Source organism: Coregonus clupeaformis, chromosome 25 (genome assembly GCF_020615455.1).
Source record: "Coregonus clupeaformis isolate EN_2021a chromosome 25, ASM2061545v1, whole genome shotgun sequence".
Classification (NCBI taxonomy): Eukaryota; Metazoa; Chordata; class Actinopteri; order Salmoniformes; family Salmonidae; genus Coregonus; species Coregonus clupeaformis.
The window spans coordinates 29,984,317-30,008,314 of record NC_059216.1 but is presented as its reverse complement, the minus strand read 5'-3'; the positions used below and the strand labels follow the sequence as shown (position 1 = coordinate 30,008,314).

Below are 23,998 nucleotides of genomic sequence, written 5' to 3'. Positions count from 1 at the left end.
TTTATTTCTTTATCTTCCTCTCTGAATGCAAGAGGCATCGCGGCGAGATTGAAAACTGTGGGAAGTCACCGCCAACCACCCCGCCCCCCCGCAACTTGTGTTCAAACACCCACAACATACATTGGTTTGTTTGAAATGTCTCCCGTCAGGGCCGTCCTGATGTGTTGTGCTGTGCTGAGACTGTATCAGAAAGGAGCGGACGGATGGATGGAAGGATGGAAGAAGCATGCTCGGAAAATAAATTCAGATGGGAGCTGTGGGGTTGGAACTCAGGAGTTGTATATGGCTGAGGATTCCATTAAAGTATCTCATAAATGTACACATACAACAGTGATGCTTCACCTTCAAAACAACCAACAACCCTTATGGGAATAGGCCACCATTTTCAAATCCTGATCATCAATAGTGGAGTGATGTGGAATTCCATGCACTGTATCCACCGTGTTTTCTGCCAAAGAAAATGACAAGAAAAACATTTTCTTTATCATTCTCTTTTGTACAATTTCCATTTGAAACATGCTGTAGAGGATTATTTTCAAGAGTGTGGCTCTCTGAGGAGCCATTGGAAAACATGAAACTCATTTGAAAACTATTACATTCAAATCACTAGCCATAAAGTCTGGATTTAATATGTAGTATGGTCTCCTGGCATGAATCATGAGACTGCCAAAAATAACTGTTATTATAATAGTGTGGTCTGACATGGGCACCTTTCATTAATTCATTCTCACGTACATTATATGTGATTCTCACTGCTATATAGTAGCAGTATACTGTACTATGATTGCTATGATTGATTCTCCATGTTTCTTTGGGATGAGGGTCCCCTTCTTGTTTAGTACAATGATTTAACAGAAAGCCTTTGCAATGACTTGTGTCATCATATCATCATGATGAGCACACTTGAACAACATGAGAGGGGTGAAATATCTGCATAAATAAAGCAAAGGCACAGAGTTGGCCTGGCTGACTTCTTCAGCATCTCCACCAAAATGACTTTGACCTTGACGGTAAAGTCCCAGTGATGAACACCCATGGGTTACACTACCTACATATGCTCCTGCACCTTTAAGAAATATCTTAGGGGAGTTTGAAAGGTTTAGCTCCTGCAACATTTATCAGGGCGTGAAATTAGCAATTGCTAGGAGCTAAATTGCTGCTTCTTATTTAATGTTGTTGCTGAAAGGTGACATTTAATCGCTGATCCCCGGCTTCCAAGAAGTCTAAACAGCAACAGAGAGAGACAGACAGACACATCAGTGTGAAGAGGAGAGGAGAGGACCAGCACAACTCATACACACAATGTCCCCCACTATAGATTAGTGAGGTGGGGGTTCTATTGATTTTGTGATCATCATTTTCCTATCTAATACACAGTCAGACTACTCACCGTCTATCTAATATGGTTCTGGTCTGCACCACAAGACTATGTAGTATCTCAACAAGCATGTGAGCGAATACATATACAGAAGTCATCACACAGTCAAGAAAAGTGGGTTTATTTTAGGCATATCTTAAATGCAGTATTAACATGAGACAATGAAAACAGTGTATGTCTGTAAGAAATACCATTAACGATTGAGTGACAACCAGTAACAACACGTGTATTTAGTGTATTAGACAGCACTCAAATATGTGTTTGTCCCTAGCGCTCATATACATAAATATTTTTTCCTATCTTTGAAAACGACAGAAATCAGAAATCCTTCACAGGCTCAGTACACTTCCCTAGTAGCCCCTCTGAGATCAATTCCACGCCGCTTTTCAACATAGAGAGGAGAGTCGGCACAGCGGCATCCGGCAAACAGCTCAGATGAAGATATTTCTAAAACGGAGCCAAGCGCTTCAGGCAGGTGTTACACTGAGAATGCATTAATATAGGTAATTAACATTAGCCACCATTTTAATTAACATGCAAACTAATTAGGAAATAATTAAGTAACATAACAAATCTGATCTTAATTCTAAATCGGAGAAAAGCTGGTATCAGAGCTAGCTGTTCGACAACATGCCTTCCTTTGAGTTCGGGGTGCAAAAATGAATGTTTTTGGGGTGTTGTTGGATGAAAGGAGTGCAAGTTTTCAAAGCGAATTGTAGAGGAAGATAAATAAGTCAACAGAGATGTCAGAGTTGGCGTAATGTTCACGTTTGCCTCTCCCTGAGACACAGTGGTGAGCAGATTTCAGTATAACATCAGTGCCAACGCATGGAGAGAGATAGAACAAGCATGGTGCGACCAATTGGTAGTAGCCTGGGCAGGTTCTGTAACAAAACCCTACCTGAATCACAGCTGTCTATCTGCCTGCATTTCTGTCTGTCTGCCTGCCTGTCTGTCTGTCTGCCTGCCTGTCTGTCTGTCTGCCTGCCTGTCTGTCTGTCTGCCTGTCTGGCGGTGTCTGACTCATATCTTAGCAGCAAGTCAGGCATTACAATGTACCGTCATACTACAGCGACGTCTAGAAAACACCTACATTTCATAGCACCTGACTAGATTCCAATCAAGAGCTGTATAATACTACACATAAAATCTATCTGATCAATCTAAAGATGATCCTACTTCATTAGTTATTTGATGAAACAGTGCTAATATTTCGTGGCTCCTTCCACAAACAGCACACCTCTTAGCCATTGACAACATAGAGGAGAAAGCAAAAGGCGGAAACACTCCGTGGAGCAACTGCTTTTAAATGCTCTTCTTGGCAATCACAGGAAAGAAATGGATTCCTGCAATAAGACAAAGAAAGCAATTGTAAAGATTGATGCATAAAGCTGGAACGTAATGCACAGGGCCAAGTTTACTATTTCGGTAACAGTAGGACAAAACTCCAGAACGATTCACAATGACAAATGCCCAGGACCATTATATGCACATTCCAGGTAAGTGCTTGGGGCCAAGTTAGATTCAATTTCTCTGCTCCATTGTATCTCTATTCATTATTTGTTGTATTTGTTCCAGATGGGAGACGTTGGTGCTGGGTTGTAGCTGCGGTGCTATAGTAGTGGTTGTAGTGAGGTAGTATTGTTCATTCCTTTAGCTCAGGACATCCTTGTTGCCTTATATGAAATCTCTACCAGATTCCAGTCGATGTGCAATATTACATACAGTCCAAACCTATGATGATTAATAAAAATCTCTACCAGGGAACCCTATTCCCCATGGGCTAAAACCACCTTCTCAGAGACAGCTCTAGAATTAATGGTATATTTATTTATGTTGGATTTCCTATTCAGCTAGTAGGTTAGCTTTGGTTAAATATCGCACGTCTAACCCTGTTGAAAGCTTTTCATTATAAGGATAATCAAGTTCAACAATCTCTCTCTCTCTCTTTCTCTCTCTCTCTCTCTCTCCATTCTAAGAAGTCAAAGGTAAAATATACCAGCTAGAAACTAATATTTATTGTACCACCACTGGTATTCCCAGACTGTAATCTCATAATAACAGAGTTTAAACCATTGGATCTGATAACCTTGATTTTCATAAGACGCCTTATCAACAGCATATGTGCATGTGTGTGTGCACTGTGCATGTGCATGCATGAGTTCCTGCATACTTGTGTGTGTGTGTGTGTGTGTGTGTGTGTACCTGTATCTGAACTCTGAGGGGGGAGATGAGCTATAGCTAGATCCTTGTTTAATCCTCCTCCTCAGCAGAGCACCGGGCCAGCCAAGCCAGAGCCAACAGGACGTTCAGGGGTTAACCTGCCAGGAGAATCTCAACCTGCCAATTGACAGCCGGTAAACGGCCCTGACACTGTGCTGCTGTGTTCATTCCAACCAGTAAGCCACCTTCAAAGTTGCTGTCAGGTAAATGACCTTGTATTTCATTAACTGATAATTAAATGGATTTATTCCACTAACGGTTTTAATTAAAATGGTAGAAATATTGATTACCTCTATCATCTCTACTCTCCCCAGATGAAAAAAAGGTTTTAGAACTGTTTATTTAGAGAGGGGGTAGAGAATTAAATTAGATTGAATCTCTAAGAGACTCTAAATAAGGCTTCTTACTTTTCTGCTGCCACATGCAGAACAGAAACCTGTTTAATTTTTGGGATGTTTGATTAATTATTTTGCGATCCATTTCTGCTTACCTTGATATTTAATTAAAATATCATTTTAAAACATAATTAAGTCGGCCAGTTTAATCCGTGGGGCAGGAGAGTAGCGGAGTTCTATCAAAATTGAAAGCTGCCAATGCAATGGTTGAATGTTCAGTGTTGCTGCTATCTTTATGTTGTTCGAAAGGTACAGTTACCATAGTCAGGATGGGGAAATGGAATGACCTCCATCCAGCTGGTGTTGGGCAGTGGCTCGGAACCGTGCTATTCTTCTAATGCATATTGTCTGTTGTGCCAAAGCAGAGTGTCATCAGACCTGTGTGATGCTGCAGATACCGTAGCAGCGTGGGGCCAGACGCAGGCCTACTGATGGACAAACTAATTATGCATGAAATCAAATATGATTTAGAAGTGAATTCATATGAGAAACCCCGATAGATAGTGCATATGGACCGTCTCAGCAGGCTCTGCTCTGCTCTGGCCAGAATTGTGGATAAGAATGGTTGACAAGAATATAAAGACAGAGTGTGTGTGTGTGTGTGTGTGTGTGTGTGTGTGTGTGTGTGTGTGTGTGTGTGTGTGTGTGTGTGTGTGTGTGTGTGTGTGTGTGTGTATCCGTGCACAGAGTAGTTGGGGGGTAGTTTAGAAATAGACAAATGAAGTTTGGGTGGGAAGTATTTGTTATTTAATGTGATGTGGGGTAATTATCTTTAAAGATGGTCGAAGTAGATCATTGAAAATGGACTGACAATAGAAAAATCTAATTAGCCAACCAATTGAATCCCCTCACAGATCCATCATCCTGCAGTCTCTCCAAAACAAGAGAATTAGATCAGTCATATTCATTTATTTACATCATGGGTGGTAGGAAAGAAAACTTAACACTGGAGGAAATTAGAGGTAATTACGGGACATTTTGTATAATTCAGAGCCATTAAGTGTAATTTGACAGCGACTGTGTCAGAAACAAAGACTGGAGAGCTACTACTGCCTGTTTTGGAGAGAATCACACATTCCTCTCTTTGCTGTTGTTTGGGAAAGCAACGCATCACATAAATAGGGCTTTAAGATTCAGAACAACGCCTGGGCAGAATAAACACATGTAGCACGCTCTTACCACCAGAGAGATAACATTTAAACTGAGAGAGAAATGAGGGAGGACCAACCAAACACCATAGAACCAACACACAAAGCCAACATTGACACAAATAGAACAACACAACAGAAGTGGTCATTTTTTTCAATAGAGACAATCATACATAATGCATGTCCCAAATATATGTTGGGCTTTTTAATCAACGCAAATACTCACTATAAGTAATAGATCTCAATCACCATATTGACCAATGAGCATATGTAATGAATTGGACTGTCCTTAGTTCACTCACTCTAGTCCAGGTGTACTACTAGCAAGATTGGCCCCTTTCTAAAACTAAGGAATCTATCATTGCACCTGCCTGGAGTGCCAGCTGGGCGGGGTTTGCACTTTTGGTACTATTCCATTGGTTCCATTGTGTCAGGCAAGCTCAATCAAGTGCAGCTAAAGTATCTGAAAAAAACCACTACAATTTGAACCCAGGTCTGGATTTAAGAAGCACAGTCAACGGAGATGAAGTAGCAATGGTCCAAACCTCTTAGAACAGAGCACTAAGCAGTCCTCCTGATTCTCCACAGCCACTAGACGTAGGAATCAAACACTCCTCCTCTCCTAACATAGAGCCTATTTATTCTGCTTCTCCTTCCAGTCATCTCTTCTATTTTTTTTACTAACAGTTGTGTTCAAGGACACCGTTCTACTTATTTCCAATATCAAAGCTGGAACATAAATCAAAAATAATCCGGGAGACAAGCCATTCTGTTTGTAGAATCATTCTTAACATTTCAGCTGTGTTGACAATGCCAATAATGCTTTTCCACCAACCGAGGAGGAGACGGAGGAAACAGAGGGAACTCGGCCGAATCGTTTAAATAACATTTGAACCAGGAGGTATTTGGAAACTTTCCACAGGAGTAAACTAGAAAACGGCTAAATGTTTTGCTAGCTCTCATACAGAGTTTGTAGAAAGTGATTTTCCATTGTAATACCATAGTAACATATACAATATGATATCATAGTAATATGGTATCATTTTACTTCAGGATGCTTGTCACAGGTGGATTTTGTAATGGGGATTTACACACACACACACACACAGTGTGTTGCCTGCTTGTTCCCTGCTGGTGTCTACATTAAAACGATTCAAGCACAAACAAAGAGGCGTCTAATCACCATGGCCAGGTTTGTGACAATAATAACATTTTACTACTCAGAGCATCTGTCAAAGCTCGCTATAAAACCAAAAGAGAAATCATTATGGATCATCAAAGAGCTAAAACGCAGTGGTAGACTATTCCTTTCCCTGTCTATCTACTGTATTGTAAAGTACATATAGAATACATGAATTCCAAATCCAGAAGATAGGACACATTGGGTGTCTTTTCTCTTTCCTCTGAGGAATAGAACGTTACTTCATGACTGAGTCCTTTTCCCTTTTTCCTTTGCCCCATCTGTGTGCCTTGCTTTTCATGCATGGCAGCTATCTTACCTTCAGCGCTTTGGCCAGATTTCAGGGAGGACAGAACCAGAGGACAGACATTAGAATTTTATATCACTTCAAGGAGGAGGTAGGGAGAAGTAGGGAGGGAGAGGGAGAGTGAGAGGGAGAGAGAGAGAGAGAGAGAGAGAGAGAGAGAGAGAGAGAGAGAGAGAGAGAGAGAGAGAGAGAGAGAGAGAGAGAGAGAGAGAGAGAGAGAGAGAGAGAGAGAGAGAGAGAGAGAGAGAGAGAGAGAGAGAGAGAGAGAGAGGGGGAAGAGAGAGGGAGAGAGAGAGAGAGAGAGAGAGAGAGAGAGAGAGAGAGGGAGAGAGAGAGAGAGAGAGAGAGAGAGAGAGAGAGAGAGAGGGAGAGAGAAAGGAAGGGAGGGAGAGAGGGAGAGAAAGAGAGAGAGAAAGTGAGAGAGAGGGGGGGGGGGTAGAGGATCCATCTGAAGCTCGTCTGACATTCATTGAGGACTCTGACAGAGGGAGGGAGTGATGGCTGATGGGACATGTTTTTGTCTTTCACCTGTGAGGCATGTTAAATCACCACGGCGGTAAGGTAATTCCACTGCCAATATTTCATAACACTGCCGACAGTTTTATGTTGACCAGATTGGCTATAAGCACTCCTGATTAGAATATTTTTTTGAACATTCAGCTGAGAAGGAACGAAGTAACATCAGGTAGGTACATACAGGGAGGGAGGACTTGATCTTGAAAGTTCTGACTGAGACTGGGGTGGGGCTGATGGAATGCTTCAGTGATGTTTCCTTTATCTGTTTGATTGAATGACATAGACATCTTTTGTCATGTTTTACAGCAGCTGCATAATGCGCCTCTGTCAACTCACTGGCTCCATTTTATTTTTGAAGCCCACTTTATTTATTCCTGAACCTGCTTCATCATTTTCCCAATTGCTAATCCACTGCATAGTGTGGTCCAGTGACTCTCTGCAGTGTATCTGTAACAATTCCCTATATTAATAATACAGTATAGTAGTTGACGCTTCTCTGATGCCTATCCTTCCACTGAAGTCTTGTTAAATATTCATTGACAATTATTCCACACTGACTTAAGGGTAATTGCTGGGCCCTGAGAGAGAGGAGGGAATGAGGAATGGAGAGAGGAAGAAAAAAATAAAGAGCTATGCTGTTATTAACGCGCACTACTTCTTCAGGAGGAGTCTTACACTTCAGCTACACTACAGGTGTCGTGCTGCGTCGCCATCAGCTTCGTGTCAATGGGACGTTCTACCTGAAATACCAGAAACCAACCAAAATCAACTTTATTTCTCATTATACAAGATATAATTCATGTGCGATTCTTGAGCATGGATGCTGCCATTTGGTACGAAGCAATGCGGGCAGTGTAGCAGCTTCCATTGATTTCAAAGGAAGCATTCCCTCAATGGCTGATGGCAAGGCCGGATGACCGATGGCTGTAGTGTAGAAGGGCCGTTAGTGTACGCCCCGAATGGCACCCTGTTCCCTGGTCAAAAGTAATGCACTACATAGGGAATAGGGTGCCATTTGGGACACAATCTTAGCCAATAGCCCCAGGATCCACTGCAATCAGCTCCTTCACCCCCTCCCTTCCCACAGTCCAATCACATGTTTAGCTTAACCATTGAATTTTTGATTAGAACAAAACATGAAATATTAAAAAGATAGTTAATGGTAACCATACTGTACAGTGGTCTGCTCTGGCTTTTAGAATAGGGCTTATGTGCTCTCTCGCCACCAGAGAACAGGCAGGGCTTTCTTTATTGAGCATATAGAAATCCCTGTCTGTGAATAATATTGTTACTGCTGGATTACAGTTGGATGAGAGTCGTCTAAGCAAGCCCTATGTTAGGAGAGGAACAAACACTACAGTAAGCCCAAACTCCTTCTGTGTCTCTGTTGACTGTGTAACATATTGTATTGAAAAGTAAACACGGTTTACTATCGGTAATATACTCCCTTCATATGAATCTAGATATCAACACATAGATGAGTTAGAACATTTTATTACAAAAAAAAATTATCAGAACATTCTCATTTAAGCACTTCATTTGCCATTCATTGTACAAAGACAGCAACCACAGTTCGTGCAAATAAGTGTTTCTTCAGACCAGTTGAGTTTGCACTGTGTTTTAACAAGTTACCATTGCTGTACTATTCAGGCAACACATTATAAAGCAATCATTTTGCTCTAACGCCGAAGCTGCATGAGCTCTTCACTTCAAGCAATATCAAGAGCCTATCCGTCATACTGTGTTCACATATCCCCATCCATGCCTATCAGATTGGACTTGATTGTATTTAGTTTGATAGAATTCATTAGGCATTAGCAGCCCTGACATGTGGACACCCTGCAAACCACAAAGGGAATCAAACTAATAGGCTCCAATAGAGCTCTGCATTTTCGCCCAAAACAATCTCACTCTGATTCTAATAATTACAGCCTGAAGTGCCTCCTCGTTGCTTTTATTTGCAAGCAAGTTGGGTAATCTTTGATCCGATTGCCAAGTGTCGAAGGCAGAATACAAATGAAAAAATAATAACATCTGGTTTTGATTTTCTAGCGAACTTCAGCTGCATACAATAACACAGCCAGGGGATAAAAGATTGAAGAAAAATAATGAAGTCACACATTCGGACGGTCATTGGTTGCATCTGAAATGGCAGCCTATTCCCTATATACAGTATTGCACTACTTCTGACCAGGGCCCCATTGGGTGCCATTTCAGATGCAGCCACGCAGTGGGCGCTGAGCAGCGAGGTTCGGATTGTTGCTTCATTCACATTTAGAAGCAGAATGAAAGGGAAATTATTTGTTCATAAGAAAGTGTTTAAATTGTACTAGACTAGAGTAATGTTAATTTCTGAAATAGACAACTAGGCTCCACAGAGTGTGAAGGGGAAGAAGGGGAGGGACTCGTAGATTTTCATTCACCATCTCAATTAATAAACCTTACAGAGCAGCAACAGTAGCTTTGACTACAACGCAATGCCCTACTATACACATTTCACCTATCCTACTATTTCTTGTAAAACCCATAGATCCTTTTCAAACACTGGGACGTGACAGCAGGCTTCTTTGAGAGAGAAGAAAAAAAGCTTTACTGCATATTAATTTCTATCAATCCTGTAATTAAATATTTTAAAAATGTCTGGGGAAAAATAGCATTTTTTGAAAATGCATTTCAATTCTCAGATCGCCTTTGGGCAAAAGCCACTTAGAGGTATGTCATTTTAACTCACTTTGTAAATTACATTTAGAGTGCCTTTGCATGCTAATACTGCCAGAAAGACCCTGCCACATTAATTATGTCTTATTTGGATCTCTGATTATTTGCATTTCCCATTTAAAAGACATAAACACTTTATAGAGAGGTAGATAATGGTTATTTAGGGGTTTGATATAGTTTAACTCATTCGAGAAGTTATGTGAACGTGGCCCTAGATAAAGTGCTGTAGATATGAATTCCAGGACAGCAGCCTCCATTTTATCTCTATGAATGTGGCAGCAATTATAGTGTCTTCAGAAAGTATTGACTTGTTCCACATTTTGTTGTGTTACAGCCTAAATTTTAAATGATAATTTTAGTTTTTTTTGTCACTGGCCTACACACAATACCCCATTATGTCAAAGTTTTTTGAAATATTAAAAAAATTAAATGAAAATGAAAAGCTGAAATGTCTTGAGTCAATAAGTATTCAACCCCTTTGTTATGGCAAGCCTAAATACGTTCAGGAGTAACAAGTCACATAATACGTTGCATGGACTCACTCTATGTGCAATAATAGTTTAACATGATTTTTGAATGACTACCTGATCTCTGTACCCCACATACAATTATCTGTAAGGTCCCTCAGTCGAGCAGTGAATTTCAAACACAGATTCAACCACAAAGACCAGGGAGGTTTTTCAATGCCTCGCAAAGAAGGGAACCTATTGGTAGATGGCTAAAAATAAAAAAAAGCAGACATTGAATATCCCTTTGAGCATGGTGAAGTTATTAATTACACTTTGGGTGGTGTATCAACACACCCAGTCACTACAAAGATACAGGCGTCCTTCCTAACTGTTGCCGGAGAGGAAGGAAACCACTCAGGGATTTCACCATGAGGCCAATGGTGACTAAAACAGTTACAGCAGGGATCATCAACTAGATTCAGCAGCGGGCCCAATTTATTTGGAACGGATGGTCAAGGGGCCAGAACATAATTACAAATAATTTGTAGACTGCAAATGGACCGCAAGAAGCCCAAACAGATATAACATTTGTCGAAAACATAATCATTTCAAACCTTTCTTCCATTTGTATACGATCCCATATATCCCTCTATTATGCGTGGGAATACTCTGGAACAGACTTCCAACATTGAAATCACTTGGAGGTCTTTTATATCCAACAAGAAAGCATTTCAAATACCACTTTAAAAAACGTATTTGCTCAGAAAACTTGTGGGCTTGTGGGCCGCCAGTTGGGGAACCCTGATTTACAGAGTTTAACGGCTGTGATAGGAGAAAACTGAGGATGGATCAACAACATTGTAGTTACTCCACAATACTAAACTAATTGGCGGCGTGAAAAGAAGGAAGCCTGTACAGAATATGCATCCTGTTGGCAAACCAATTAACTTTTTGGCCTGAATACAAAAGTGTTATGTTATGTTTGGGGCAAATCCAATACAACACATTACTGAGTACCACTCTCCATATTTTCAAGCATAGTGGTGGCTGCATAGTAGTGGGAGCATCATGATATGGGTATGCTTGTAATCGTTAAGGACTGGGGAGTTTTTCAGGATAAAAAAAGAATGGAGCTAAGCACAGGCAAAAAAACCTGGTTCAGTCTGCTTCCACCAGATACTGGGAAATGAATTCACCTTTCAGCAGGCCAATAACCTAAAACAAAACGCCAAATCTACACTGGAGTTGCTTACCACGAAGACAGTGAATGTGTGAGTGTCCAAGTTACAGTTTTGACTTAACTCTACTTGAAAATCAATGGCAAGACATGAAAATGGTTGACTAGCAATGATCAACAACCAATTTGACAGAGCTTGAAGAATTTAAAAAAATAAAATTGGGCAAGTCTTGCACAATCCAGGTGTGGGAAGCTCTTAGAGATTTACCCAGAAAGACTCACAGCTGTAATCACTGCCAAAGGTGCTTCTACAAAGTATTGACTCGGGGGTGTGAATACTTATGTAAATGAGATATTTCTGTATTTAATTTTCAATAGATTTGCAAAAATGTCTAAAAACATGTTTTCACTTTGTCATTATGGGCAATGGGGTATTGTGTGTAGATGGGTGAGAATTATTATTTTTTAATCCATTTTGAATTCAGGCTGTAACAGAACAAAATGTGTAATAAGTCAAGGGGTATGAATACTTTCTGAAGACACTGTACTTATCAAGAGAGGAGACTAATAGCAATCCATACTCAATGTAGAAATACAGTTGTTGGTTTAAACCGGTCAAAAGAGAGAATATTAATTCTCAACTATAAGGGGCATGAAACAGCAGTTTACTTACACTTGTTTCAGTGTTTCAGAACGCATATTTAGATTTATTTCACAAAACATCGATTATCATATTCAAAATACCGTATCTCCACAATAAAAGGCTTGATTTCATGAGTTGGATTTTTTTTTAACTCACCAAAGCACTATAAACTATACTACAAAGTCAAAATAGTCATACCTAATGGAAAAGTTACTGCATCACCATCCAACACAAACTCAGTTGTAAAGCCGGGTGAACCCTGAACATCTACCCATAATTCCCGGCTGATGAAGAGGGGGCTGATGGGAGCCAGGCAGCAGTCTGCCCAGACTGAAAAGTCTCCCCAGACATGTCCCTGTCCTGCTTTAAAGTGCCACTCCACTTCCATTAATTACATTTTCACCAGGCAGCAATAACCTGGGGTCAGTTATAACCGTGCTGTACCTTGATATACTTAAGACCCACTCCATATGCAGCATGGTGGTGTGGAATATCACTGGTGTGGCATGGCCCTTAACATATGCCCAGTGAGCAGAATGGGGGATGATGATGACAACAGTGGGCCCTCCTACCCTCCTGTCTTTCTCCCTCCCACCTCCCTCCCCCTGCCACCTCTCATCCTCATGCCTTCCCCTGTCTCCCCCCTTCCACGTCCCTCCCCCGCTGCGCTGCAGTCAGCCAGGCTGGCTGGCTGAAATTGGGGCCTCGGGGCAGACAAGCTGTCTGGGAGCAGCAGCAGATAAGGCCCCACTGATTTTACATACATACATACATAGACACACAGGCAGGCCAGCATAAGTATATGCCACTGACAACTGGCAGGGCTTAGATGACCTGAATAATCCCACTCTGAGGAGCTAGATATTGTATCACTGGGGGCGACGGAGGCAGCAGTAGGTAGGGGACCCAACACCTACTCTGATAAACTTTGCTGTAATGTGAGGCATGGTAATGGCAACGTCGCCCAAATATCACCAGAGTGCCGGGTGTCGTTTGGTCACTGACTGGGGGCTGTTTCGTCAAGCTGGTTAACTGGATTTGTGTCCCCCGCGACCAAACGAACATGGTCTAATCTGAAGGGATCACTGGGAGAGTGATGGGGTTATTGAGAGGAAGAAGGGTCCAATCACCCCTGCCTCCAGGGAGATATGGTACGTTCCAACTCTGGGCACAGACTGACTGACAGACGGATGGACGGACTGACTGACTGACTGACAAGATCTACAGCAGGCTATTTTGGACAAATAACACACACCACCACGTTTTCCATGGATGTCAATGATGATAGCTAACAATTCTGCTGCACTTTCACAAATTTCCTCCATGTTGAAAATAATCAAATTGCATAATCTTTTGTCTCAGAGAGAGAATCCATAAGAATCCACCAGCTTCTCAACCTGAGGAATGACAACAGCAAATGGAGGAAGAGTTGATGATGGGGCTTTGAATGTGCTGGGCTATGCTGTGGCTGTGCTAAACTGTGGCTGTGCCATGCCATGAATAGTGTGCCCATTGGTGCATGAAGAGGAGGTGAAAGGAGAATCACGGGAGACATTGAACATTGGACATTGAAATACTTTCTCCCAGACCTAACCTAGACTATGTGTGTGTGTATATGCGTTTGTGTGCGTGCGAGTCCATGCATGCATGTTTGTTTGTGTGTGTGGTCAAAACCTTCTCGTTCTGCCATCCACAGAGGCTGTGAGTGAGAGTGAGTCAAAGGCATGGAGACAGAGCCTACTGCAATTCCTGTAATGTGACAGACAGTATCCTGCTAAGCTCCTGTATATTGCACTGTTCTGCAGGCCCAACCCACCAGGGCTCAGTGAGAAACACATCACACACCACCGCCACCAGAGTGTAGAGCAGCATCCCAAATGGCACCCTATTCTCTATATAGTGCACTACTTTTGACCAGGGCCCATAGGGCTCTAGTCAAAAGTAGTGCACCATGTAGGGAATATGGTGTCATTTGGGACATGGCCTAGGTGACTCAGAACACAGCTTTACTATTGCACAGTAATATTCAACCCATGTTAAAATCACAGAGACAATCTGAACACACACGAAAGTTCTCTTGTAAGAGTAATCTCGCTCCTCTTAGCTGATATTCTGTGACATTTCCATGAATCACGTACAGATACTATGTTCTTCCATAACTCTGTGTAAAGCATGCTTAGCTTTGCCTTGTACTGTATGAAATAAAAATGCTACCTTCTTAGTCACCATGAACACCAACAGTCTGGCGTGCATCCCAAATGGCACCCTACTCCTTATATAGTGCTCTACTTTTGGCCAAAACCCTGTGGGCCCTGGTCAAACGTAGTGCACTATTTAGGGAATAGGGTGCAATTTGGGATGCGGAGCAGGAGTATCATTATTTGCCAGGGGATTTTGAGAAGCAGCAGCTTGTTATTGAGACTGAAGCGTTGAAGTGTTGAAGCTCCGAGCTGTTTATCATTACATGCTCCTCTCTCTCCTCTCTCTCTTCTCTCTTTCTCCTCTCTCCCTCCTCTCTCTCTTCTCTCCGCTCTGTGATCTTCCCCAACAATTTAATTAGAGGAGAATAACTAAACAAGACAGGGTTCCCTCAGGATTACCATTTGACCAGCATCCAGCCATGTTAAAAACTTTATGGTCCCATGGAAAATGATTCAGACTCGGGAACATCAACGCGGGAGACGACAGAGAGCAGCATATGGTCTCCGCAATAACAACAAACCGTTATGGGCGCCAGGAGAGACGCACCTTGCTTTATACACACCTTAATGACATGTTGGGGGCAACGTTAGTGTCTTCATCTCACACGTTATTACCCCAGTGACACGTCGCATTGCTCTTCTATGTGGCATTTTTACACGGGCTCGAATTAATGACCTCAAAGAGCACCTGTTGTTTTTAGGAACATTAGGAATTAATGGGACACTGGAAAGAAACATCGTCGTCGTGAAAGGAAGCCATTTTCCTATGTTCTCCATTAGAACTAGGTTGATGTTTGATTTCACAATCAATTCCCAACATTTAAAGCTTAAGTACATGGGCTATATGAAGTATATAAGGTCACATTATAACAAGCTAACGTCTCCGCAGCACACACATTAAAAGAGCATTAAAGAACTTCAGGCGAACCTCCTACGTTGATAATAACTGATGGATGAACGACAAACACGACCTGTTGGATGAGACCTGTGACTTATCATCCCACCATTCGGATGACATCACCCTCTGTCATCCAGAAGATGACACCTCTCTTCCTGCTCCCGTCAACATCCTCCTATGATATTTACCCAACCCCGTGCCCCCTCGTCAAAAAGTCAGGACGGGTCTAAACACACAGTGCTGAGAGGAGAGTTGTGGCTCCTTCCCTGACCTTCCCCCCACCACAATGGCCGCGCTCTAATTAGGCAATGCATCTGATCGTCATTAACAGCTATGGGATAATGAATCACTGGCTCGTCTCTGTGTTAATTTGCTGTAACCAAGCGGCTAATGGATGTCAGAGCTGACTGATCACACTGATTGTGGTGATTTCTAATTGCAACAAAACAATTTAAAAGCAGCAGGATTATTTATGTTGTCGCCTACGAAGAGGAAAGAGGGATGTGCCACGCCCACCAGTAAAGTAAAATACCTGGAGAGGAGAGGAGAGGAGAGGAGAGGAGAGGAGAGGAGAGGAGAGGAGAGGAGAGGAGAGGAGAGGAGAGGAGAGGAGAGGAGAGGAGAGGAGAGGAGAGGAGAGGAGAGGAGAGGAGACACTGTACAGATAGCCAGCTGGCTATGCTATGCATGGGAGGGAAAAAGGGATTGTGTTTCTCATTTGGTTCAGATGAAGAAGAAAAGATTATGGTCAGAAGAAGGAAGAGCGAGGAGCGACGCTGTGAAGATTGCACCTCCACGTCGCACGGCCCCCTGGGAAATCCAGCCGAGCTGTGCTGGTGCTCTGACATGGCTGCTCAAAGCCTTCTGATGCACAAACACAAATACATTTCTCTCTCTCTCTCTTTCTCTGCCTGGGCCTCTCTGGGTAAGTGGAAAGGATGCCTCCCTCTACCAAAATCAGATCTGAACGTAATTACCAAATCACAATTGGCAATTAAACAATGAGCAATCGTAACCTAGAATGACTACGCCGGTAATTACACATTAAATACAAGGAACATAAATTGGGTTTCACACATTTTGAGCTACAAATAATTGTGTGTGAATTTTGTGTCTATTGCCCCTGTGCGTGTGTGTGCGTTTGTTGCATTTTGTCTTGTCAAATTATTCATGCTACCACCACCATTGCTTTAGAGTTCATTTATGAAATATTTAATATTCACATCATGCAAAACTACGTGTCCCTCCCTCCCTCCCATGCCCAGTAACTTCTAACAGGGAAGCTTTACTTTAGCTGTTTCTTATGCTAATAGCAGCAACCCTTCCCATCTCCCCCTTCTGTTTGTTTATTTTGCTGAGTGAGCACTGGATAGCCGTGGGCTAGAGGAAGAGGAGAAGAGAGGGAGAGCGGGTTGACTTCAGTCAGTGGCAGGCGGACAGGCACGCGGGCTGGGCAGGCGGGTGGTGGTGGTTGGGAGGTGGAAAATGGGGATATGAGGGGGGAAATGGAGTCTGCATGCAGCCAGTTTACCTTGGGGCTGGCTAGTGGACCCGTGGTCTCTGCCTCCTGAGAGGCCTCAGCCTCAGTGGCCAGGATGTGAGCTTTGATGGCGTCCAGAGTGCGCAGCATCCAGCTGTGCTGGCGGCGGATCTGCCTCTGGAGCTCCTGCCACTGGTGTACGATCATCTGGAGCATGTCCCTTAGGCCTGGACAGGTAATAAAGAGAGAGAGAGAGAGGGGGGGGGAGAGAGAGAGAGAGAAAAAAAGAGAGAGACAGAGAGACAGAGAGAGAGAGGGGGGAGGGGGAGAGGGAGAGAGGAAAAGTGAAAGATAGAGAGGGAGGGAGGGATGAATGGAGGAGACCAAGAGAGAGAGAGAAAGAGAAAGAGAGAGAGATACAGGAAGGGGGAAAGAAAGAGAGAGAGGTAGGGATGGAGGAGACCGAGACCGAGAGAGAGAGAGAGAGAGAGACAGACAGAGAGAGAGAGAGAGAGAGAGAGAGACAGAGAGAGAGAGAGAGAGAGAGACAGAGCGAGAGAGAGAGAGAGAGAGAGAGAGAGAGAGAGAGAGAGAGAGAGAGAGAGAGAGAGAGAGAGAGGAGAGAAAAAGAGAGATTCGATAAATGAGAGGAATGGCCACCATCCAGTGCTTGGATTTGCCAACCAACCCTCCTAAAATTACATTTTACATTTACATTTGAGTCATTTAGCAGACGCTCTTATCCAGAGCGACTTACAGTTAGTGAGTGCATACATTATTTTTTATTTTTCATACTGGCCCACCGTGGGAATCGAACCCACAACCCTGGTGTTGCAAACGCCATGCTCTACCAACTGAGCTACATCCCTGCCGGCCATTCCCTCCCCTACCCTGGACGACGCTGGGCCAATTGTGCGCCGCCCCATGGGTCTCCCGGTCGCGGCCGGCTACCACAGAGCCTGGAAAATCCTTCATTCATGTCTCTGTATGTACTGATATTTATATTTTTATTATGATCAACTATTTTACCCATTATCATTATTATTTCCATAGTCCGAGTGAGGTAATGCTCTTCATTTTATATTACCTTGAATTCTTCAGTGGTCCACCTTGAACACAGATGCCTACGTGATCTGTTCTACACTATGTTCACTAATGTATATGTGCACACCAGTATGTATACTGCATGTGATGAGTCGCTGGTTTATAGTTCATTCCTTCCTACACCTGCAGAACCATCAGCGTTTTACTCCAGCCCTGTCTTTGTACCAGCAGAACACTGTCCAAGCAGTCATGATTCACCCAAATCCTGTTTGTTCAAAGTAATTAAAAAGTGCAAATCAAGATGAATGAGCCAGGGCAGAATGTGACCCTGTAATCCACACGCACGCACAAAGGCACACACATATGCTTGTACACGTACAAACACACTGACACACTGGCTGCTCAACAATGTCACACACCGCTCATACCTGTGGAATTATCATGACTGATCTGCAGAGTTGCTAGGAAACCAGGTATTAGTGTCTGCAGTGCGAGAAGTAGGGGGAGAGATTTGCTATTGTGGCGTCCAATAGTAAGCGAGTGAAGGTACTAGGAATTAATGCAGATGAGATGTGGATGAAAGAAGGGAGGGAGAGAGCGAGAGAGAGAAAGAGAGAGAGAGAGAAACAGAGCTGATTCTAGTGAATAACAGTAGGGCTCTTCTCACCTCTCCTCTCTTCTCCTCACCTCTCCTCTCTTCTCCTCTCTCCTGTCAGAGCTTTTCAAACAGCTCCAGGATCCTGGGGGCCATCTGCATTTTTAATGGTGGGCAGCTTAAGAGCCAGCGAGGAGACAACTCGCCAACAGGGAGGTCAGCTTAGCGGATTTGTACATTTGCTGAGCGCTTGGCTGGCTGGCTAGCTGGATGCTTTAGGTGAATAATCGGCCCAGCAGAGAGGAGAGAACGTCTGGACGATGGCCTCTGACTCAGGCCCTGCTGTTCCTAATTCCACCTCTCTTCCTCTACACAGTGCCTCCCTCCCTCTCTTTTTCTCTCTCTTACTCCCTCTCTTCATATACAGTACATGGCACCTCGCTCTCTCTACTCGCTCTCATTTCTCTCCCTCTACATCCCTTTCACTCTCCACCTCTCCTCTCTATCATTTCTCGACCCAGTCACAAGCACCAATCTCTCCCAGCCTGCCCGGACTCACTCACTCACTCAGTCCACTGCAGATAGAATGCCATTGGTAATGTATGTTGAAAAACGCAGTTTCTTTCCCACCTTCCCCTTGCTTGAGAAGCGGTTACTTTAAGATTTATACATTCTGAAGGTCAGTATGTTAATATAAACATTAATAATAAATGTGAGGGCTGAGAGCAGTGAGAGCCGTACCTGATTTGTGGGAGATGATGACTTCCAGCAGCTGCCTGCCTTCCTCCAGTACACAGTCTTTAAGGGAGCAGTGACTGTCCACATTCAGCTTGAAGCTCTGTAGAACCAGACACAACCAGACACAACATATTAGTACACAGTATTTCAGGGAGCAGTGACTGTCCATGTTCAGCTTGCAGCTCTGTAGAACCAGACAACATATTAGTACACAGTCTTTCAGGGAACAGTGACTGTCCACGGTCAGCTTGAAGCTCTGTAGAACCAGACACAATATGACACACATGATGACACCTCACAACAGTCAACTTACTAGATGTTTCATCTTTATTTCTCTCTCTGATACATAACATACCACACACACTCAAGCATAAACACATGCAATTCTCTATGTTTTTGAACATGATACTAATACTAATTCACACACTAATACACAAAGCACACAAGTGTATAAACTTATATTTAACACCCCCGGTACTATCCCACAAGTCCCAGTCCCTGAAATATTGTGACAGAAAATATTTGTATTTGTACAAACAATCCAACATATTGAAAAACATTAAATCCGACATAGGCTATTGAGTTTTTTATTTAAAGGATGATTCACAATCCCTTAAAAAAAAAATACAACTCTAGGACCCCACAGTCCCATTCTACACTTCTCTCAATGAAATGCACAGTCCCCCTCTCCCTCAAGAACAGCGATGGGCAACTTGGCAACTGGTGGTACCCCTTTTGTAGGCAGGCGGACCAATATATTTGATTTTTTTAGGAACTCAGTCGGGGTCTCAACTTACTGTTGAGAGTTAGAATAATAGAATACACAAGATGCAATTTCGAAATTTGGTTGTGCATCAACAGTCACTCAATTAGCCCATGTCAGCAAAACATTTTTAGATTGGTAAGTTAGTCTAGCAGCCAGCTATCTAAACTTGTAGTAAGCATGGTCGAATTACCAACTGGGGTGGGGCCCATTGATCATCAGTTATCATATTAAAAACTGCAAACATTTGCATCCACCCTATGGTAAAATGTGTAGAATTGCAGGAAATTTGCAGTAAAATTGCTAAATCTTCTCTCCGCCCCATGGCAAAATTAGTAGAATTGCAACAAACCTGCTTTAAAACGGCAACATCTTCTCTACGCCCCATAGCAACATTTGCAGAATTGCAGGAAATTAACTTTAAAACTTAAATATTTTCTCTTTGCTGTCACAAGGGGGGCCGCTAAAATGTTTTGCTCGCAAGGTGGGGGGTATGGATGTGGGTACGCAGACCCACGAGCCACTGCGGCCCCTCATGATGAGTTAAACATTTTTGTGGCCCCCACCCCTATCAAAGTTGCTCTAGAATCCCCCTCTCCCCCTCTTCCAACAGATCATCCCTCCATCCCTTAAAGCAGGGCAAGTCCTGGACATTCTGCCGCCCTAGGCGAGACAAAAAAATTGCAGCTCCTACAAGAATAGTCCCAGTAAGCAAAATAACGTTGAAAAGACCTCTAAAATACGTATTTTCCAGACGTTGAAGGTATTCAATTTAGGTTCTGAATGAAAGGTGAAAAATAAGTATTTTCTGGACGTTGAAATCAGGTTCATTTTCAGTTCTGAATGAAAGTTGAAAATATGTATTTTCCAGATGTTCAAAATATGTATTTTCTGGACGTTGAAATCAGGTTCATTTTCAGTTCTGAATGAAAGTTGAAAATATGTAATTTATAGACGTCTACGTTTGGGCCAAATCAAGGCTGGTCCAGACTGGACAAAATCTGAACCAAACATAGACGTCTATGATTGGTTCAGATTTCGTCCAGACCGGACCAAAAAACTACATCCGTGGACATGGAAATCAAGGCTGGTCCAGACTGCACAAAAAAAGAAAAGAAGTCCAAAACGCATCAGCGTCGGTCCGTGCTTACTGAGGTATAGCCTACAACAGGGATGGGCAACTCCAGTCCTCTGGGGCCGGAGTGGTGTCACACTTTTTTCCCATCCCTAATCAATACAGCTGATGAAACTAATTGCATTCTAACCTGAAGATCATGATTAGTTGATTATTGGTGTCAGACATGTTAGCAACAACAACAATCAACTGGCAACAATCAGGCACCAGAGGTCTGGAGTTGCCCATCCCTGGCCTACAGTGTCGCCTGAAATTGTATTTTAGGAATGCCCATCTATGTGGTAAGACGTCCAAAAGATGTCGGCGTCAATACACGCGTAATGAGGTGTAGCCTACCATGTCGCCCCGCAATGGAATTTTATGAATGCCCATCCATGTGGTAGGCCCACTGTTTGTAAAACAGGACATTGCATTGGCTTTATTAGTCCTGATTGCTGTGACTAATCAATTTGGCTATTTAAGCTTTGAATATCAGCTGCCCAACTTTATCTGGAGGAGTTATCCTAAGCCTATTTGCAATGAGTTTACACAGCAGGAAATGTAGAAGTATTTTATTTTTCGCTCTGATCAGCTCGTAAAACATTGACTGATACAAACTTGAAACCACTGATCATGACAATTTAGCCCACAGGATGAAACTCCTGGACAGCAGTTGTGAGTAGCCTGATTGTTCATTCCATATTCCATTTTACTTTGACCTGTCCTGTTTTTAGGATTTGTGGTTTGTTAACATGTTTGTTAGCATTTTTTATTTGATTAGGTTAGGCTATTTGATTGGAGAAATCTGCATGATGTAAAAAGTTTCCGTCTCACTACATTGTCATATTTTTATTTAATTTTTTTATCTCCAGCCTGTAGGCTACAGAAAAGGCCACATACTCTTTCTACCATATGCTATATCTGCTACATGATTTATGTAAGATCATTTTTTTGACGGAATGTTGGTGGAACACTCAGCGATGCGTCTCTCCAACAGCACCCTGGAGGCGCGCGCTGGGAGTGGACAAGATAAATATTTTGCGGCCTTTGACAAAGTGGGCACTGCTTATCATAGGGCGGCATCAGCGCTCACCAAAAAATCCCATATGCCACTGGTTGAGAGAAATTGTCATTGTTTTTGGGCAGAATTATGTGAGTTTTTATGTTGTTGGAGGTGCATCTTGTTCAGTTTAGCTAAAAAAATGCCACCCTCGTCAATCTGCCACCATAGGCAGCCGCCTAATCCTGCCTAATGAGCGGGCCAACCCTGCTTAAAGGGATCTATCATCCACCCATCCCCTAACTCTCCAACGTGTTCAATATTCCCCCAAGCGCCCTTATTACTGTGATGTCTCTATTCCGCTATTGTTATTCTCTTTAAAAATCCCCCAAACACTCCTCTTTCTCTCCCCCATTTCTCTATCCCCCAATACTCTTTCCCCTCCATCCCACCTCTCCGTGGGTGCTGCTATGAAAACTTTCATGTTGATTGGTTTTGATAATACCCAAGGAGCCGGTGCAGAGCCGAGTGCTCTCGTGGTGCTAAGAGTAATCAAAGTGGAGAGAGAGAGTGAGAGAGATGGGGGGAAAGAGAGAGAGAGAGAGAGAGAGAGAGAGAGAGAGAGAGAGAGAGAGAGAGAGAGAGAGAGAGAGAGAGATGGAGAGCGAGAGAGAGAGAGAGAGAGAGATGGAGAGCGAGAGAGAGGGAGAGGGAGAGGGAGAGAACGTTATGCTGGGACCCGGAGGAGGGGGATGGGGCTGTGCTTTTGAAGATGTGATGGGTGGTTAGGGGGTGGAGGGAGGTGGGGTTTGGAGAGGGTCGAGGATGTGCATACAGAGGGGGGCTGAGGGGTCCCAGGGGAGTGATGTAGCGAGGCGCCTGGAGCCATCTTCGCCTTAGATTCTCATCTCCTCAGATCTTGGGCCGGCCTGTTGCAGCCGATTAGGGCCTGGTGTGATCTGACCAGCATGCTGAAGGTGTGCCGAGCCAACACAGCCCTGGCTAACTGTATCTGACGGCCTGCCGCCGAGAAAGCAGGGAGAAGAGCAAAGAACGAGGCCAGGCTCTACTACGCTGGGCGGGATGGATGAAGGGGAATGGGACACCTCACTAACTAAAAGATGCCCTCGTTGACTCGCTCTAACGCTGATCCAGGAACAGCAGAACAGCCAAGATGGAGTTGTTCACACTCACTGCAAGGCTCCGTCCGAAATGGCACGTTATTCCTTATATAATGGCACCCTATTCCCTACCGTGCCTTCAGAAAGCATGCATACCCCTTGACTTATTGCACATTTTGTTTTGTTCCAGTCTGAATTCAAAATGAATTAAATGTATATATTTTGTCTCCCATCTACACACAATACCCTATAATGACAAAGTGAAAACATGTTTTTAGAAATTTTTGCAAATGTATTGAAAATGAAATACAGAAATATCTCATTTCCATAAGTATTCACACTCCTGAGTCAATACATGTTAGAATCACCTTTGGCAGCAATTACAGCTGAGAATCTTTCTGGGTAAGTCTCTAAGAGCTTTGCACACCTGGATTGTACAATATTTGCACATTATTCTTTTTAAAATTCTTCAAGCTCTGTCAAGTTGGTTGTTGATCATTGCTAGACAGCCATTTTCAAGCCTTGCCATAGATTTTCAAGCCGATTTAAGTCAAAACTGTAACCCGGCCACTCAGGAACATTCAATGTTGTCTTGGTAAGCAACTCCAGTGTATATTTGGCCTTGTGATTTAGGTTATTGTCCTGCTGAAAGGTGAATTTGTCTCCCAGTGTCTGTTGGAAAGCAGACTGAACCAGGTTTTCCTCTAGGATTTAGCCTGTGCTTAGTTCTATTCAGTTTATTTTTATCCTAAAAAACTCACTAGTCCTTGCCGATGGCAAGCATACCCATAACATCATGCTTGAAATTATAAAGAGTCGTACTCAGTAATGTTTTATATTGGATTTGCCCCAAACATAACGCTTTGAAAAATCTGGGAAACCAGGCCTACTATTCAAAGCAGACTTCGAT

At 43.0% G+C, this 23,998-nt stretch overlaps 1 protein-coding gene across 1 annotated transcript in view; it reads right to left on the bottom strand.

The window, feature by feature from the left end:
• LOC121539512 (A-kinase anchor protein 6) overlaps positions 1–23,998 on the bottom strand; it is a 180,764-nt gene that overhangs the window by 74,106 nt on the left and 82,660 nt on the right. Inside the window, exons 7-8 of the mRNA XM_045207426.1 lie at positions 19,094–19,190; positions 16,765–16,940 (exon numbers count right to left, since the gene is read on the bottom strand). Of these exons, the coding sequence (XP_045063361.1) occupies positions 16,765–16,940; positions 19,094–19,190 (273 nt within the window). The remainder of the gene's footprint in view (positions 1–16,764; positions 16,941–19,093; positions 19,191–23,998) is intronic.